Genomic DNA, 18,428 nt, shown 5'->3' with positions numbered 1-18,428 from the left:
CCCTGCCACCACGTCCTTGCATGGGGACTGCTCTGTCCCAGCTCACTCAGCCGCTGCCTGGCTCTGGGGCTATGGGCCGGTGACTTAACTGTGGCTCTTGGACTCTTCGCACACCACACAAACCTACTTAGGCAGGAAGAGAGTTTAGGAGGGCAATATCCTTTATGGACAGGAGAGCTTGCAGAATCCGGAGAAGAGTCAGACAGCGAGTCCTGCCCTCAGAGCAGGAAAGAGAGATCCAGGGTGGCTTGGAGGTCTCGGGGCAGAAACTCCCAGACCATGTCCCCAGGGTGTGGCCATCAGGAAATGGGCCCCAGACGCTTGCCCACTTCTATCATTCTGTTCAAGAGTCAGCTCTTCAGAAGAAACGGATTTGCTTCACTTTGTTGTACCTGACAGTTGGTGAAGGAAAGAGGGCCCCTCACGGGCAGTTGCACCCAGACCCCAGGAAATGGGAGAAGAACATCCCCAGAGGGCACTCGGGTGCTCTTACCAAAGAAGGGAGAAGGGGTGCCAGGCTGTCTGTATCTGCCCCGTGGGGTGACTGAGAGTCCGCGCGGTGATACCTGTAAGCACTTAGCAAACAGGGGTGTCTGTCTGGTCAAGACAGTGATCCGGCCTTCTACAGCCTTTGTTTTTTTCCCTTTTTTCTGCAGTAGCAGACCCGAGTGATTCTGAGTCAGATGAGAGTAGGGGAAGGGGGGCTGGCTGCTCTGGGCCACATCTGCCTGGCCCTTCCTGCCTCCTGGCCTAGTGGAATAGAAGAGTCACTTTCTGCCATTTTGGGGTGTAGGGCCCAATCTGGGGATGACTAGGACCCCTGACAGCCACAGTCCTGACACATGCCTTCCGCCTCCTAGTTCACTGTCCTGCTCACAGTCAGGGTCTTTGTGGGTCCTCCCATCTGGAGGCAGGTCCGGCTGTCACCGCCTGGTAATCGACAAGGAGGCTGAGGTTCAGAAATGACTCAGTAAGTGACATGGCCAGGCCTTAGCCGACCACAGCCTTCTCCAGCTCCTCAGCAGCCCAGGGGCTAGTCGAAGGCCAGTCCCAGTGGCTCCAGGAAGCCACATACAAGGTGCATGCCTTCTGACAGCACTTCAGAGAGCCACTGACAGGTGCACACAAGTGTGTAAGCAAATCACCCAACACAACTGATAAAACAGCACTTAGCTTTGCCTCGTGCTGTGCGTCCCCGTTTTCCGCTCTGTTCTAGCCTATTTCTATCCGTTCTTTTACTGCTGGTCATGACAAGTGGCCAGATAATTGATCATTCAAGTTGGGGCAGCCTGGCAAGTGAACAAGGGGCACTGTTAACAGTTCCCCAGGGGCAGCAGGCATAAATTAGATCTGTCGCCCTAATCGTGGCTCACTGCCATGGCTTTGGAGGCCGGCAGCGTGAAGAGCTCTGCCTGGGCTGTGCCGAGGGGCCCGTCTCCCTGACCCGGCTTGTTTCTGTCTTTGTAGGTTTGAACGGTTCCGAACAGGCCAGACCGGCAAGGTAAAGGCGTTTTTCTGGGACCGGATCACACCCGTGTTCATGGGAAGGAGGAGGAGGGCTGTGCTCACCTCCGTCCCCAGACATCCTGCATGGGCTGTGCCTTCTTAGCCAGGCCCCGAGAGAAGTCCCCTTCTCCCTTTTTGTGTCACTGTTCCTTTAAGGTAGCTAAGGCTCTGCTGATGCCCTAGGGTCTTCCCAACCTCCCAGGGGCTGCAGCCTGGCTTGAGGCAGAGTGGGGCTGACTCCCGGAGTCCCAGTCGTAGATTCTGGGGCCCTCATGGCACATCCTCGAGCAACGGTGGCCTTTCCCTTCTCCTCAGGCCCCGCAAGAGGCCGAGGCGGCGGCTGACCTGATCGACATGGGCCCTGACCAGGCGGTCACCAGCAGCCTCTCATCCCAGCTCGCGGGAATGAGTAAGTGCCATGTGGGGGTGCAGGCTGAGGGCACGTTATGGTGCTGGGGGCACCCCTGTAGTTTGGGGGTGCCTTCCTGTTAAACTGTTGGAGCTGGAGTGCCAGCAGCAGAACGTCAGCCCAGACCTCACCTTGCTGAGCTGAACCCCACTGCGAGGTTGGGTACCCAGGAACGATCACGTGGGGCTCTCACAGCCCCCAGTTCCTAATCGCCCACGGACTTCAGAAGTCCAGTGCTCCATGGTCGCCCCTCAACACTGAATTCTCTGTGACTGGAGCCATCCGGGCAAGCTTAGGCTAGTTGCCTGAACGTCCCACCCCCCTTCGCTCCTGTGTCACGGGCAGGAGTGGGCCCCTCCTCGCAGGTCGCCGTGAGGACTGGGTCATGAGCACATGCATGAAGGGGGCCCAGACCAGTGCCAGGCCCAGGGTGCCCGCCCCGAGACACCAGCTGCGATCAGTCTCCCTGCTGCTGGCTGCCTGCTTGTGCCAGGCCCGAGGAAGGGATCAAGAGCCCCCTCTGAACCACTGCTGCTAGGCTGGGTGAGAACTCGGCCCCACGTCTGATCGCTCGCCCCCCGCTCAGCCACGTCCTACACCAGACGCGCGCCGGGCAGCATTTGCCTGCTCTCGGCACAGCCGCCCTGGACGGGGGCCTGTGTCTCCACCTGCGGGAGAGGAAGTCACGTGCCCACAGTCCTTGAGCCAACAGCTGGCCTGCCTCCTCCTCCTCCCGCACTGTCCCCACTGTCCTCCCACCTCCCGACCCCCGCTGCTTCTCCAGAGTCCTCCCTGGGCCTGGCAGCTCGGCCACTGCTCAGTGCGCGGGAAAACAGGTGGCAGGCCCTTCATGTACCTTTCTGTCCCTGCAGACCTGGGCTCCAGCAGCGTGAGGGCCGGCCTGCAGTCTCTGGAAGCCTCTGGCCAACTGGAAGGCGAGTTTGACATGTTTGCGCTGACCCGGGGCAGCTCTCTGGCTGACCAACGGAAAGAGTGAGTGGCCCAGCCCTACCCTGTCCCCCGCAGTTTGGGCTGCCCCCTCTCTGGGCCCCTGAACCCTGTTGTTTGGCATGCCACCTGGAAGGGCACACAGCCCCCTGCCTAGACACCCTCAGGATGGCAGAGTTCCTCTCCCCTGGATCAGTCCCTCGTGGGCCCAGACAGCCTAGTGCCCGACTTCATGCCCCACAGGCAGGCCTGGGTGGGGGAAGGGCCCCCTGTGGTTTGATGAAGAGCTGTGTGCCAGAATCTTACCTAATCTGATCAGAGGAAAAAGCCAAAGCACTAAGGGGCTGGGTCATTTGCCCCAAGTCAGCCTGTTGATATGCGACAACCTCCTGTGAACCCAGGGTCTCTGGTTCCCAAACCATCTCCAGCCCAACCCCCCTCCCCACTACACTGTAGGCCACACCCCAAGCCCTCCAGAGCAAGCAGGGAGGATCCCCAGTAAAACCCCAGGGCCTTGTCCCCTCCTTTCTCATGATCCCTAGCTACTCTTGACTTTGCCCCAGAGTCCCTGTTGCTCCACTTGGGTCAGACTCCTCTGCACCAGAGCTGGAGTTCTGTCCTTTCCTGGCGACAGTGTTTGCAGGGAGGTGCTTTCAGCAGCCAAGGCCAGCCCCTTGCCTCCACTGCACCAGCCTGGCCCCATACAGTCTCGTCAGGGGAAGCCGTTTGTTGGGTGTTCTCAGTCCTTGGCTCAGGACCCAGGACTGAGCTGTGGATTTACAGCCAGGATTTACAACCAAGAAAAGTTCTGGATTAAGGGATCCCCGCAGCAGTTGCCCCTAGCTCCCCAGTGGTCATCCCAGTCATTTGAATGGCCTCTGGCCTCCCCACTGTGCCCTGTCTTTGGGAACTGTCAGTGAGCCTCCCAGGGCCCAGGGATGCCCGACCCACACCCCGTCCATGTCCGATCTGATAGGGGGCAGCCAGCCTGGCTCCATGGGGTGGCTCAGCCCGGCCCGCTGACTGGAGGCGGCCCAAGCTCTGAGCCGTGTCTTTAGTCTAGACGGTCTGCACACCCAGTCTCCGGTGCTCAGGGACTAGCAGCTCATGGTTGCCATGGAGCTTGGGGCACCGCGAGGCCGCTGTGCATGTGGAAGCTAATGAGTCCAGTGGGACTTGCACCCAGGAGGGTGGCCCCGCCCACCAGGCCCCAATGGGCAGCACATGGGCCGTGCCGGAGAGCCCCTGGCACTTGGCCTGGCTGAGGCCTGCTGTTGCACCATCGCTCCTAGGGAGCAGAGCCATGGGGGGCAGAGGAAAGCACACCCGGCCGGCGCCTGCTGCCCAGAGCCCACCGTCTCGCAGGGAGTAAGGTGCACAGAGCACTGCCATGCGGTGCTAACCACTATCCTGTAGGGGTGTGCCAGGGGCTATGGACGCACGCGTGGTGGCTGGTGGCTCTACGGAGGGTGCTCAGGGCTGGACCTCGGGGATGAGAGGCTGGAAGGCCGTTTCAGGCTATAGGAACAGTGTGTGCGAAGGCTCTGAGATGGGGAGAGCATGAGATGCTGTGGGGAGGGCATATCCAGTACCTTCTCGGTCATGGTCTGGGGACTGGTTTCCATCACAACAGAAGGCAGCACACGGGGAGGAGAGTGCACTAGCATCGGGTTCCTCTTTCTTTCGTTTTGCTTGGGAGACCCTTCCTTCGGCCCCCGCTGGATCTTCTAGCCCTGACTCGCCTCTGGACTCCACTTCTCGCCCTGTCATCCGGGGCTCTTGAATCCTCTAAGAGTTTTTCTGCCCACCTGGTGTCTGGCCCACACCTCTGCCTCCCTGGCTCCTCTTGCCTTTTTTTCTTTTTTTTTTTATTTTTAAGATTCTATTTATTTACTTGACAGAACACAAACAGGGGGAGGGCAGAGTGAGAAGCAGGCTCCTGGCTGAGCAGGGGGCCCAAAGCAGGACCCTGAGATCATGACCTGAGCTGAAGGCAGACGCTTAACCAGCTGAGCCACGCAGGCGTCCCCTAGCTCCTCCTTCCCTCTAACCTGTGCCTGGCCCCAGGGATAGCCAGGCTTCGTCAGCAGGGCCAGGTAGGTTGGAGAGACACAGAAACACAGAGGACATAATTAGGAAAGAACATCTAGTTCTTTTGAGTGAAGATAAGGATCGGTTTCTGTATGTTCCTAGGGCTGGACCTGCCTCATTCTGGCTTTTTCCACAGTGTGGCACCAGCTGTGTCTTAGAGGGAGAGAGACAGGGCTACTTGGACACACAACCCGGTCTCAGCCATCACTTCCTCCTCACCAGCTCTCACTGCCCAGGTTTAGCCCAAGAAGGGCCTGAGCGCACCACCCTCCACCCCGACTTTCTGGTCGGCTCCCGCTCAGCCCTGCAGATCACCCCCAGCCCCCCGGGGGACGGGAGCCACGTCACCGGGGGACGTGCCGGCTAACGATGGCACTCTCCTGGCTAACGTCTGATCCTGCTGGAGGGAGTGGATGGCAGTGCCGTCAAATGGCTGCCTGGGAACTGGAGGGTCTTATTCAAGAGGCCCTGTGGCGTGCCTGTCACCCCCTGGTCCCAGGAAGGCCATTTGGCATTGCAAGGGTTTCATTCGATGGGGTCCCGGTTCCTGAAGCCTCAGCCTGGCCCAGCCCTAAATGCAGGGCTTTCCCCCTGTGACAATGATTGTGCTGGGCACTTCTTTTTCTCCAAATCGGACCAGGCCGGTGCCGAGGCCTCCCATCCTTTGGCGGATGCTTCAGAGGGAGAACCGCTCTTCCCCAGAGTCGGGGCTGAGTCCCCCTCTGGCTCCACCTGAGACAGACACAGCAGACAGCTGCTGGGTGCCTTCTGTGCCCACTCGGCTGGCTGGCGTTCCCCAGGCAGGGCCAGTCCAGGAAGCCATGAGGGCTGTTGCCCCACCCAGCTGTCTACACAGCTGTTTCAGCAGCAGAAGGGAACTCCCCATCCAAGGCAGCCTTATACAGAACCACAATTTATTACACTGCAAAGTAGAAGCTGCTCCAAGAAGGGTCTGGAGGTAGGAATTCTCCATGGGCATGGGGGCACAGGCACTATTTCTATCTGAGCCCAGGTCTACCCTGCCTAGGCGGGCCTGCAGAGTCCGAGCCCTCCCTGGGGTCTGAGCCGCTCTCTACTCGGCCGTGACCCAGGTCCACCCAGGATGTGAGTCCAGCTCATCCCCACCCACCCCTGCGTCCCATCATGCCTGATGCAGCAAGGGCCGCACTCATGGCGATGGTGACCTCTGTGTTTCAGGGTGAAATACGAAGCCCCCCAAGCAACAGATGGCCTGGCCGGAGCCCTGGATGCCCGGCAGCAGAACACTGGAGCGGTAAGCAGAGTGTCCTGTTGCTATGTTGTCCGGAAGGAAGACCAGTGCCCACCAGTCCCCGCCGTGTGCTGGGCTGTTTGCCACTCAGGTGGTAATTCCCGGCTCAGCTGAGGCAGCACTCCCGAGAGGTCAAGTCATGTGCCCAAGTTCACCCAGCAGGGAAGGCTTAGAGCAAGGACTCGGACAGACGTGAGTCTGAGCCGGGGAGCTGGACTCCCCCAGCCTGGGTTCTCATGCCAGTGCCACGGCTTCCCGGCTGTGCGTCCCAAGGCACGCAGCTAACCTGCACAGCGGGAGATGTGTGACTGGGAGCATGTAAGGTGCTTGACAGCATCGTAGCTCTGTCAGCATCCTGCCTCGCCGCCTCTCTAGAGAGAACAGAACCTAAAACTGCGGGTTGGGGGGCGGCACCCAGGGGCACCATTTTCGTTCCAGCACAGGGCTTGGCCGTGCACAGAGCAACAGCCGCGTGCCAGGGACGGAGGGCGCTCTGGGTGACCCCGCCCACTAGGCAGGAACTCAAAGGCCAGTTCTCGTCCCTTTGAATTTGTCTCTGGATGCCTTTGGGGTGGCAAGAGTTCCTCTTCCAATTAGTGGACAGAGTAGCTCCTTGGGAGGCAGCTAGAAATGGCAGGGCCCAGGGGTCGGAGGGGCAGGGGCAGCGAAGGGTTGGCGGAGGAGAGGGCCCGGATAGCACAGGCCTCTGAGTCCAGGGTGGGACTGGGAGCCGGCAGATTGAGCCGGAGGGGCAGCGGGAACGGGAGGGCCTCGGGCAGCCAGAAGCACTGTGTGAGGTGGAGGCCATAGTCAGTCTTGAGCAGAGGGGAAGATGTATATGGGCCTCGGGCAGCCAGAAGCACTGTGTGAGGTGGAGGCCATGGTCAGTCTTGAGCAGAGGGGAAGATGTATCTGTCCATTTTAGAAGGATCCAGCGTGGAAGCTGGGAGAGCAGCTAGGAGGCAGAAGCTGCCCCATATGCCAGTGGATGGAGTGTCACAGAGACTCCCCAGAGGCGTCCCCAACATCCCAGGGGGCCTTCCCAGGTCAGAGCAGAGCGAGGCACGGCATGCTGTGAAGGCGGGAGCAGCTAGAGCGTCACATGCCTCCCGTGCCCACTGTGCGGCCAGGCGCCAAGCAGAGCGCATTCACACCCATGTCTCAGAGCCTCCCATGATTTTCCTTTGTGAGAGTCGTCTGTCGGATCTGTGCCCTGTGCCAGAGCCTCTGGGTCCCCCTTTTTGAGTCCTCACCCAGACCTGTAGGGCATATTGTTATCCCCTTTGACAGATGAGGAAACGGATATCCAGAAACAGCCAAGGGAGGCAGCAGGTGTAACATTTCTAGTGTGGCACCTGACGCATAGGTGTTTGGTCTTGCCAGCACTGCTGGGTGGTTACCTCCACCTATAGATGAGAAAACCAAGGCTTAGCAGGGCGAGATCTCACAGCCGTTGGTCTTTCTGGCTCCATAGCCGGTGCTGGTAGTCAGGGCCCCAGATGGCCTGCAGAGTCCCAAGGAACAGAGGTGAGCACTCCAGCAGATCTGGCTCCTGGCATCCAGATGCATCCAAACACTCGGGAGGCCTGCCGGAAGCTCTTCCCTCTCGGGCCACCTGGCCTCTCACGCACAGAGGCGAGCTCCATAGCCAGTTCCTTCCTTTTGCAGCAGAAGGAGCTGCTGCCCAGAGACAGGTGTCACTCGCCCAGAGGCACACGTGTCAGGGGCATGACGAGGGCTGGAGCCCGGATCTCCCGGCTCCTGTGCCGCCCGCGGCTAGCCACAAGTAGGAAACCTACACCCACCTCTACTTGCAGGAGAGCAGAAGCTGCTAAATGATTGCTTATTCCTCTCTTATTGCTCGAGAGATTTGAGCAGCTTCTATCAGATCAGGGTGCGATGTTGCTGAAAGTGTCCGTAGACTCCTGCTCCCGAGCCGGGTACGTCTGGCTGGGTGCGGGTGGGCCTTCTCCCACTGAACTGTCTGGCCATTACTCCAAGCAGCAGAGCACAGAAGGGAGCCCAGTGCCAGCTGGGAAGGGGGGCGGGGGGCAGCCAGGGTTTGCTGCTGGGCTTCACCAGCCCCACCACCATGGGTACTGGGCTGGTCCGTCCCAGCTCCGAGAAGCGGGACTCCAGCCTCTCTCTGCTGCCAGTCCCCTCTGGGGTCCTCAGGAGTCCTGTTGGCCCATCGATAAACACAAGGGCACTGGGTAAGCCAGCATTCTGATCTGGCGCACCCATCGGCATCTCTGCCCAGCCAGCAGACTGGCTGACAGTGCCCATTCCGCCATTCTGGGCTTGCTCGGCGCCCCCCCCCCCAAGATCATTCTGGAAAGGAAGGAGCTTTGTCCAGCATATTCAAGACTCTGGGGTTCCAGGGCCGCTGTGGTTCACCCCACGGTGAGACACCCTCTGCTGCTTCCTGTCCCCTCTCCCACCCGGCGCCATGGCACCAGTACCTGCACAAGTGTGCATACACGTGTGCGTGCACACACCCGTACACACACACACAGCCTCCGAAGGCAGTCAGCGGCCTGCCGACCTGAGAGAGGCCTCCACGCTGGAGAGGGCTGCGGGCACACCGGGGCCCGGCCCCCCCTTCTCTCCACACTCAGCCTGACCTTCTCTCACCCAGATGGGAGGCAGCGGTGAGAAGAGCCTCAGTGATTGGATGGTGAGACAAGGCATGGTGAGGAGAGGCCAGGCCGGCGACACAGAGCGCGGAGGCTGCCACTGGCAGGGGTCCCACCTAGTGGTGCTGTCGGAGGGGGTGGCGCCATTAGACACAGAGAAGAACAAGGGGAGCTGTGGGTGTCCCCCACCCAGCATCAGCACGGTCCCGCCCCCTCTGCTCCTGCTTCCACGGCCCCTCAGTGCCCACTTCTGGCTCCTGACTCGGAAGCCAGGCCCAGGTGGCCCATCTGGCACCTGGGAGGTGACGGGGGCTTGCTGGTTGTGGGCCGTGTGCCCGCACAGGGCTGAGTGGGCGAGGGAGCTGGTGTGGGCAGCCCAGAGCACGTGCCGCTGCCGCCGCTGGGAAGTGGGCTCCTGCTCCGCGCTGGGCTCTCCTGCTGCCCCTGGGGTCCTCGGGTGCTGGGGACAGAGCTTGGGGACAGAACTGGCTTGGCTGGAGAAAGACTGTCACTCCCTGTCTTCGCTAAAGTAGCTAAATAGTAACTAGCGCTTCTCGAGCACCTTGTCTGTGCCAGATAGTAACTAGCGCTTCTCGAGCACCTTGTCTGTGCCAGAGTCCTCCTCTCCATCCCCTCGTTTCGTCCCCACAGCAGTCTGGACGGTAGGTACCGCGTCGCCTTCTCTACTGAGGGGGGAGGCCAGGTCAGGGAAGTAACCCGGCCAAGCCGCCCCATAGTAAGAGCCGAGCCAGACTGCAGTCTCGGACTCTGTCCCCAGACCACCCACCGGGTCATCACACCATAGAAGGAAGCCGCAGCCCCTGTGCAGGAGCCTTTGTGGCAAAACCCATGTGTTTGCGGCACAGAGCCACCGGTCCTGTAGGTAGCCTGTGAGCCCCTGAGTGCACCGGCCTAGCCGCCTCAGCACTTCCATGCCCCGGCCAGCATGAGCTCTGAGTCTGCACAGAGGGCCTGGGAGCGGGAGGCTGGCTGCCCCTGGCCCACAAACATTCCCTACCCCAGCCCTGACGGCCGGCCCCTCCCCGGGCTTCAAATACCCTTCCGTCGGATGCTCCTTAACAGCTAAGGCCCTGCTCTGACGGCAGCCCGCCCTCCGGCCCGGCACCTCCGCAGCACCCTTGGCATGTGGCCACAGGGTGATCTGTTCCCTGCTCACGCCCGGGCACTGGCTGTTCAAAGCCCCCGCTCCCCACCTAGCTTAGTGTCCCTTGCCCGCAGCCCGGCACCGCGGGCAGAACTGTGGGTCCCGGGCAGCTGGGCAGGAGCCACGTTGGAGGGGAGACGAGGCTCTCGGCCTCCCCAGAAGGGTGTGGGCCGTGTGTGGCCCATCTCGTAAGGAGGCATGAGGGTGGGGGTGACTGCTCTAGGCCGGCCAGCCAGGGGGGCCCAAACTGCCAGGGCCTTCCATCGTGGCACCCAGGGCTCTGCTCCTCACTGCCTTACCCGGTCCCCTTCCTTCCAGATCCCTGTCACCCAGGCCTGCCTCATGGAGGACATCGAGCAGTGGCTGTCCACTGACGTGGTAAGCAGGGGCCCGCCCAGCCCAGAAACAAAGGTCAGGCGCCTTCCTCGCACACCTGACAGCGTGCTCCCTTTTTTTCTTGTGGGGAGGTGACTGTCACAGGTGCAGGGTGAGCAGCTGGTGAGGAGGGAGCACCAGTGTGGGGCACCTCCGACCACCCTCTTGTGGGCTCTCCCTTTAGAGGAGGTCTTGGGCCCAGCACCTCACGGCTGCTGGAGCGGACCCTCTCATGAGCTTGTCGCCACAGTGGGTCCCTGGGAACCTCAGCCAGCTGGAGGGCAGGCGGGACGGGCCATGGGTGACCGTGACCACACTAAGCCCTGCGCCTGCCCCAGCCCGGGGACCCCCCCTGTCCGAGAGAAACCACCGGCTGCTCCGCCTTCCAGGTGTGGGGACTGAGGAGCAGCCATGAGGGGTGCTGAGCCCAGGAAGTAGCGGGGGCCCAGGCTGTCTGCAGAGCCTCCCAGCCCCCAGAGATCGGAAGGGGCAGCCAGCCTTGGCTCTCCCATCCAGGGCTCCTTACCCCACCTCTGCCACCCCACCTTTGGGCACCAGAGACTGAGGGCCTGAGCGCTCCCAGGCCCAGAGGCTGCCTTCAGACAGCGGCTAAGACCGGGTTTCTGCCTGAGGTCAGGCAAGGGTCCCTGTCAGTTGGTGGCAAAAGGCACCCCACCCCCAGCTTTAGCCTGCGTGGTCTCCGTCTCTGGGTCCCTTTCCACCACAAGGGCAGGTCTGTCCACTCTCTACACACTGGAAGGAAAGGACCCGCTGCTTATCTAGGACCTCTGGGACCCTGCACCCTGGGCTCAGCACTCCGTGCAACATTCCACGGCAGCTCAGGAGCGGGTGGGACTGAGGTTCCGGTCCTGGGCCCAGCTGGAGCCTGAGTCTGGCCCACTCGGGTTCAGCAGCCTGTGCCTGCCCAGCCCCACCAGGACCACTGTGGCTAACCTCTGCCTCCTTCTGCTTCCTCAGGGGAATGATGCAGAGGAGCCCAAGGGCGTCACCAGCGAAGGTAGTAGGCCCCGCCCCCGCCCTGCCCCTTCTCCCGTCCCCCACCCCTACCCTGCAGTACCCACCCCCAGCCCCTCTCTTGTTCCTCTAGAATTTGACAAGTTCCTGGAAGAAAGGGCCAAAGCAGCTGATCGGTTGCCCAACCTCCCCAGCCCCTCGGCCGAGGGGCCCCCGGGGTTCCCTCGTGGCACTGCCCCCCGAAAGAAGACCCAGGAGAAGAAAGACGAGGACACGCTGTTTGCCTTATGAGCGTGGGGCCTGGTGCCTGCAGCTCGAGCCCCTGCTGCCCCCACACCCCTCGGCTGGGGCTTCTTTCCTTCCTTCGGTGTTAAGGCTGCTCTGAGGCTGACTTGTTACCCCTCTACTCTCCTCGAGGCCGGGCTGACTCAGCTGTGGCTGGGCCTCGCTACCTGGGCTATGGAGAGGCAGCTGGATGAATCAGGGTAACAGGTCAGTTCCACGCTGGGATCTCGGCCGTTTTCTGCCTCCTTCCCTTCCCAGGCCGACCACTACTTGGCTGAGAATCGGGGGGCCCTGTGACAGGCCAGCAGTTCAGTTGCCCTGCTGTGACTCCTTGCCCTGGGTGATCCCCCCCCGAACCCATCCCCACAGGTGCCCACACTGCCATTTGAGGCCTTGGCTGGGGCTAGAGACAGCAGAAGCTTCTGTCACAGCCCCTGGGCCATTTCCAGGCACCTACCTTATGGAGCTCTGGCCAGCTGCTGAGGGGGTGCCGAGCCGCGCCGGCCAGGTACGAAGCTGCACATGGTAGGGGTGAGACTCCTCGGGCCGGAAAGGGGAGGCTTCCAGGGCCGCCCGGAGCACCCGTGACCCCCACGACTCTACTGCCTTTTCCTCCGTCCTTCTGCTGTTCCTCCCGGGTGGGGCTCCACCGGGCCCGGGGCCCGCCCACCTGTGGATCTATCTTCTTGTACTGGGAGAGGTGCCTTTTGTATCCCCAATTAAAGGTAGGAAAGCACCCTGCTAACAATGCTGTTTGGTCTCCAGCAGGGAAGTGGCTTACGGGGAGTGTTTTGGCTGGGCTGGGGGCCGTCCAGAAGACAGGCACCTGCAGATGGTGTGGGAGGAGCAGCAGGCCCCAGTGCTACCACTGGGCACCTAGGGCCACCCTCAGCAGGGACGGGCAGGTGCAGCACTGCTCGCTGGCATCCCTCCACCCGAAGGGCACCTCCACCCTGCCGTCCCCCCTCAGGCTAGCTCCTGCCCAGCAGCAGGAAGCGCACGGGAGTGGGTGTAGACAGTGTGGGCGTCCTGTCCGAGGCCCAGGGCCAGGCACACGGCGTTGTCCCAAGACGCTGGCGGAAGTTAGCATCTCCTCTTACAGAAGCCATATCTGATTCAGAGGGTCACGTGAGCTGCCTCCGCCCAGAGAACATGGCATAGATGCAGTCGTTGCTCACATGCTGGGCATTTCCTTGTGTGTCAGTGCATTGTCCCCATTTTTCAGATGGCAGCACTGAGGCCCAGTTGGGGTGATTTAGCACACAGCCTGGGGAGCTGAGCCACAGGCTGGGCGTAGGGTGTCTGTTCTTGGAGAACCTCCTTTTCCAGTCTGGAATCTACACACCAGGCTCCCCGAGAGTCCCTGCTTTTAAGGCATGCTAGAACGTCATGGCCCAGACCTCAGTGGCGGAAGGGACAGGGGCTGCTGTGAGGTGGGAGCAAGTGGCCAGCCTGGAAGATTAGCCTGCGGAAAAGAACAGAAGTCAGAATGCCTGGGTCCAGGGGCACCTGGAGTGTGGCCCGGGTCCGTCTCTGAGCAGCCACGGCTCCCATCAGTGACAAGCAGACAGCACCTGTGACGTGAGGGGTGGCCTGGAGCTAAGCACGCAGGAGAGGGGCCCTGCCAGCCCTCCAGGTGGACGTGGGACAGGGAACTCCGGGGACACCTCTAGGCCTGTCCATTCCCCCGGGTCTCCTTGCCTGGGCCAGGCTTCAGAGCTTACAGAGGAGCCGAGCCTGGAGGCAGGTGGCAGCCACACCTTCCTCTGAGCTCTTCAACCTAAACCACCTCTTCTGGGGACAAGGAGAGAGGGGCCATGCCACCGTCCTGGGCATAGAGCCGTCAGCCTGGTCTGATGGCGTCGGGGAGCTGGAGGCTGCCTGGGCCCTTGCCGTCCGTGCCTCCCGGGCTCAGCTGGTCCAGACTTGAGCTTGCCTCCTGCCTCCTGCGTATCTGAGCTGTGCCTGAGCCTGGCAACGGGAAGGCTCTGGTTTCAACAAGGTGTTAAGTGGCTCCTGGACATAGGCTGGTCCTTGGGTAGGTAACCCCCATGCCAAGGGACAGAGCCCTGCCAGCCCTGCCCCTGCTGCTCTGAAAGCCGGGAGGGAGCCCGAGTTCATGCACCACACTGTGGTGCCACCTTTTCGGCTCCCTGCACCCCCTCAGGCATGAGCACCCCGTCCATCCTAGCCTGCCTCAGCACACAGAGGGGACCGGCTGCTGGTGACTTTGGCCTCCTCTGAATGGCCCCGGGTAGCTTTATGTTGCTAGTCCCGCTGCCTCCTCGGGTCCGCGCTCATGCCAGCACCTCGGTTCGTCCTTGCCGGTCCCAGCAACCGTGCAGCAGCACTCCGGGGTCCAGCACAGGGAGCTGAGGTCTGGGTGAGCTTCCTCTCTGGTGTCTCATGAACCTTCAGCTCGTCCCTGCGTGCCTGAGGTCGGCGGCATCCGAGGGTCAGACCAGAGTACTGTGGCAACGATAGATGGCTCGTATCCCCACTGCTGGCTTGGCTAGACGGCTGATGACCACACACGCTGACACAGATGCCTGCCTGCATCTGTGGGGGGGTGTGCAGGGGGGCACACGATCCTGGTGAGTTCGGGCAGGTGTATCCCCCGCTCGCAAATGTCTGTCCCCGGGCCTGACCTGGGAGCCTGGAGGTCATCTCACAGGACGGGGAAGAGACAGGCTCCCTCCCTCTCCCCTGCAGCTCCCGCAGCCCTCTCCACCTCGTTCAGTGGGGCCTGGGCCTTTCCACGGGCACGTCAGCCCTGTGTGTGGCCGACGGTTTTGATCGCTGCTTACAGGTGGGGAAACTGAGGCTCAGGGAAGCAAGGCTTTACCTAGTCGCCCACAAAGTAATGGGAGAGTGGGACCCGGTCCTCTACCCCGCTGCCTTTCCTTCCCTACTCGACACCTTCCTGCCTCGCTCATCTGTCCCCCGGGAGAGTGACAGCACTGTTTCAGGGGTCCCCTGTGGGGAATTGTGATTTTATGAAGTTCCGAGCCCCCGAAGCCCAGGGAACCTTCTGTGGCTGGCTCCAGGGGCTTGTGGCCCTGTTGATGGCTAGACGGCCAAGTCATTGATGCTTCCCTGTTTGTGGGGTCCCCTGAGCCCCAGCTGCACATCCTAAGCGCTGAGTGTACGAGGCGAATGTGGCCCTGTGCCAGTCTGGTGACTTACTCGGCAGGGAAGGGGCAGCAAAGACAGAAGTATGAAAAGCTCGGGATGAAGGAAGGAGGCTGATGGGGGACAGTGGCGGGGCTGGGAGGTCGAGGAGGGTCTCTGACTGGCCCGAGACCACGAGACTAAAGAGGTCAGCTGGGGTGGGTGGCAGGGCCGGCAGGAAGGTCTCCAGCAGGAAGGCTCAGCACTGGGGACCCTCCCTCCCCCTCCGAAGGACTCCTCCTCCCAAGAGACAGCTATTGCCACTGTGTGTGTGTGTGTGTGTCTGAGGCCCCAGGCCCAGGCTCCAGGCCGTCACTGTCACTCAGGCAGCAGCAGGAAGTCATGCCGCCCTGCAGGAAAGAGGGCCAGCTGCTGGTGGGGGCGGTGGGGGCGGTGGGCCAGGATTCATGAGGCACCAGCTGGGCCCAGCTGCCTTGGAAGGTGGCATCAGGCCAGGGACACAGGGAAGTTGAATGGAGCCCAGCCCGCAAGCAGGGGAAGGGGCTCCTAGGAGGCAGCCCCTGGGGGCTGAGGGAAGCACACACCAGAGCCGCCATGCAGAACCTCCCCCCCCCCCCCCGCAGCTTCCCTGAGCCTCCAGATCCCCACCCTGAGCTTAGACACTGACCTCCTGACCGACCCCTTGCCCCAGGGTCAGCATCCAGTCTCTCCAACTGTCTTAACAGCAAATCCAGGCCTGGCCACTTCAGAGCTCTGTAACCTTAGGCAAACTGCTAACTTCTCTGTGCCTCCGTTTTTTCACTTGTAAACTGGCCGATAGCAGTTGCTCCCTCTTGCAGTTGTGGTAAGGACTAATGGAAATGGCAAGTTGCACAGAACCTGTCAGGAAAGTACTCCCTGCTATTGCCATGGATGGTACCCCTTCCATGCAGAGCAGCCTCTGCTCCAGGCAGCCTGCCAGGGGCACCACCCCTGACTCCTGAGTAGTTTCAGGGACCCCAGCCCTCCAGGGTGCTTGCTGCCTCCAGGACAAGCCCAGTTCCTGCGACAGTGCCTTTGTGCCACTCTGCCAGGCCTGGGCTGCTGCCCCAAGAGGTCATGCGGGCTCAGCTGACCAAGGATGGTTTGCAGAGCCCTCCCCGGTATCCCCCACCTCAGTAGTGGCAGGGACTCAGGGCAATGTCCCAGCGTGACCACAAGATGGCAGCATTGCTGCATGCACTGGGCCTGCAGTGGCAAGTAGGGCTGGGGTCCAACACCGCTGAGGTGGACCCTCTCCCCAGGTGCTGACCCCAGGAGGGACAAGGTGGCTGCCAGGAGGGCAGGGGCCCCACCACCAAGGTTCCTTGTCTCCACACCCAAATCACACAGACTCCCTTTCCATCTGCCTCCTGCCCCGACTGGTGCAGGCTGGGAGTGGGGGGCGGAGGCAGTGAATCAGAAGCTGCCAGCGCATCCTACAAAGCACAGGGCGCTCTGACCCTGCGCTTCCCAGTGGACAGGCCTTGCAAACCAGATGCCTGTACCTGGTTCTGCCTGTGCAAGCAGCAAAACACGTTCACACCGGCCTCTCCGATTACAATCCAGCCCCGTGGGATGCCTCCTGGTGTTCCCTATCTGTTGCTCCCTTCGGCAGAGCAGAACCCAGCCCCATCCCTGCTGCCCCCATGGCCCTGCCCTTCAGATGTGCTCCTCACCGTGGAGCACCCCCAGAGCCCCTGCTCAGACCCCTCTCACCCCGCAGTCTCCAGCACCCCACTCCGGGCCGCGGCAGCCCACCCTGCACCCCTAGGCGGCTGCCTGCCTTGCCAGGCCCTGCTCCCAGCTACTGGCTTACAAGTCACTGTTGGGTCAGGAGCAGAAGGAGCATGAGGAGGTTTGCTTCTAAGAAGGTTGGTCTGAGTATGCCTCTTGAGTGACATCCATGTCCCCACTGTCCCCACAAACCATCCGAACATTTGTGCGGCTCTGAAATTTACACCCACACACAGCAGCTGCCTGCCTCCTGCATCAGAAAGCACCCAGAACCCTGTGTTGTCGGTGTGCTGAGGGGGGCCGCCACCACCAAGGACTACAGACCAAGGGGCTTCAACCACAGGTGTCCACCCGGGGGCCCGTCTTCTCCCTGCGATGTCACACCGTCTCCAGGTATTGTGTTGCACTGTCCTAAGGCCCAGCCAGGTCAGATCAGGGCGCAGCCTAATGACCTCAGTTAACTGTAATCCCCTCCCTCAAGGCCCTTCTCCAAGTACAGTCCCATTCTGAGGTCCTGGGGGGCTAGGACTTCAGATTAAATCAGGGGAGGGGCACACTCAGCCCAGCACTGTCAGATACACGGAAACCCTCTGAGCCCCCTGCCCATTTGGCCAGGCCTACCTGTTTGGGTGTAGGGACACGGGCTCTGCAAAACGGTGACCCTATAGAACACCCACCTCCACTCCCCTGCCTCCGGCCCCTAGGAGAGGTGTGAGGGTGGTTAGAAGATCCATCCTTGGGCCAAACTGGCCTTGAGGATCCGGAAAGGAGCAGCCACTGGGGCCAAGGGCAAACAGGGTTGGGAGAGTAGAGGAAAGGTCACAGGGGCCTGGATAGAGCCTGGGCTACGGGCTGTCCTGGTCCCCACACCACCTGGTGCGTCTTAGAGCAGACCCAAGCCCGTGAGTTTGTGGGGTTTGCTTCTGCCTACCCTGGGGCGGGGCCGCACTCGGCGAAGCACCCTCTTCCCTCTGACTCAGGGAAGTGGCCCCGCCCTGCCCCTGCCGTAAGCCCCTCCCCACTCCTCTCTCCCCGACTGTCCAGTCTGGCTCCATGCTGAGGCTGCACCCCTAGACTTGGCCAACACAGGGGAGAAGTCCACACCTACCCAGGCTGAGAATCCCCAGTGATAAACGGCACAGTCAAGGGGACCACGACCACTGTGATACCACAGACAGGGAAACAGGGAGGGGCCTCCCTCAACACTGGGCCACTTCCCCACCCAGTGCAAGGTGGCTGGAGGCTTCCTTGTTCCAGCCTGACCTGGGGCTCCTGGGTCCGGCTGGGGAGCTTGGCCCTGCTCTCTTCGAGGCAGGAGGGAAGTGAAACCCAAGCTGGGAACACCCTTGCACCCAGCCCGTGGCCCCACCCCAAGCTAGCCCCCAGAAAGGGGAAGCAGCTGATCCACTGGGGAGGAGGGCTAGGGGGTTTGTCGATGCTCCTTGCCCTTGGGATGACCTTGAGGTGGTGGGACCCTGCCCTTGCTGCTCCTGAGATGGATAGAGAAGTACTCTTCATTTTAAAGAGGAGAAAAGTGAGGCTCAGGAGGGTCAGGGGACTAGTCCAAGGTCACATGGCTCGGAAGCAGACAGGCCTTGTTGAGTGCTCTTTTCTGGGGAGAAAGGGTCCTTGTGGGAGGAGAGGTAAGGCTGGGGCTGCTTGGGAGCCAGCAAAGTTACAGTGTGTGTGAGTGCCTGTGTGTGCCCACCTGTGCACCGGGTAAATGCAGGCGGGGGTCCTCAGCTGGTGGGTGGGACCATGACACTGCGTCTGGAGAAGCTTCCTGACCACCTGCAGGGAAGGGGCCTGCCCCCCCGGAGCGGGACTACGACTGCGGACCTTCCCTTGGACCGCCCTAGCAGGGAACAGTGTAAGGGGGAT

The 18,428-nt window shown here is 61.5% G+C and overlaps 1 protein-coding gene across 4 annotated transcripts in view; it reads left to right on the top strand.

The window, feature by feature from the left end:
- Positions 1–11,861, top strand: part of TOM1 (target of myb1 membrane trafficking protein) — a 41,835-nt gene extending 29,974 nt beyond the window's left edge. For 2 of the 4 annotated variants that reach the window (XM_004743102.3, XM_045083959.1), the window contains exons 9-16: positions 1,468–1,501; positions 1,822–1,915; positions 2,788–2,908; positions 6,152–6,227; positions 8,863–8,916; positions 10,344–10,403; positions 11,379–11,418; positions 11,509–11,861. In XM_004743102.3, coding sequence (XP_004743159.1) covers positions 1,468–1,501; positions 1,822–1,915; positions 2,788–2,908; positions 6,152–6,227; positions 8,863–8,916; positions 10,344–10,403; positions 11,379–11,418; positions 11,509–11,666 — 637 coding nt within the window. In that variant the 3' untranslated portion in view covers positions 11,667–11,861. The remainder of the gene's footprint in view (positions 1–1,467; positions 1,502–1,821; positions 1,916–2,787; positions 2,909–6,151; positions 6,228–8,862; positions 8,917–10,343; positions 10,404–11,378; positions 11,419–11,508) is intronic. The other 2 variants (XM_045083957.1, XM_004743103.3) reach the window with 2 other exon arrangements.
- Positions 11,862–18,428: the final 6,567 nt, after the last annotated feature.

The sequence above is a fragment of the Mustela putorius genome, unplaced genomic scaffold, assembly GCF_011764305.1.
Source record: "Mustela putorius furo isolate JIRA1106 unplaced genomic scaffold, ASM1176430v1.1 tig00000738_pilon_pilon_pilon, whole genome shotgun sequence".
NCBI classification, from domain to species: domain Eukaryota; kingdom Metazoa; phylum Chordata; class Mammalia; order Carnivora; family Mustelidae; genus Mustela; species Mustela putorius.
The sequence above is the reverse complement of the archived record's forward strand: the minus strand, read 5'-3'. Positions and strand labels throughout refer to the sequence as shown.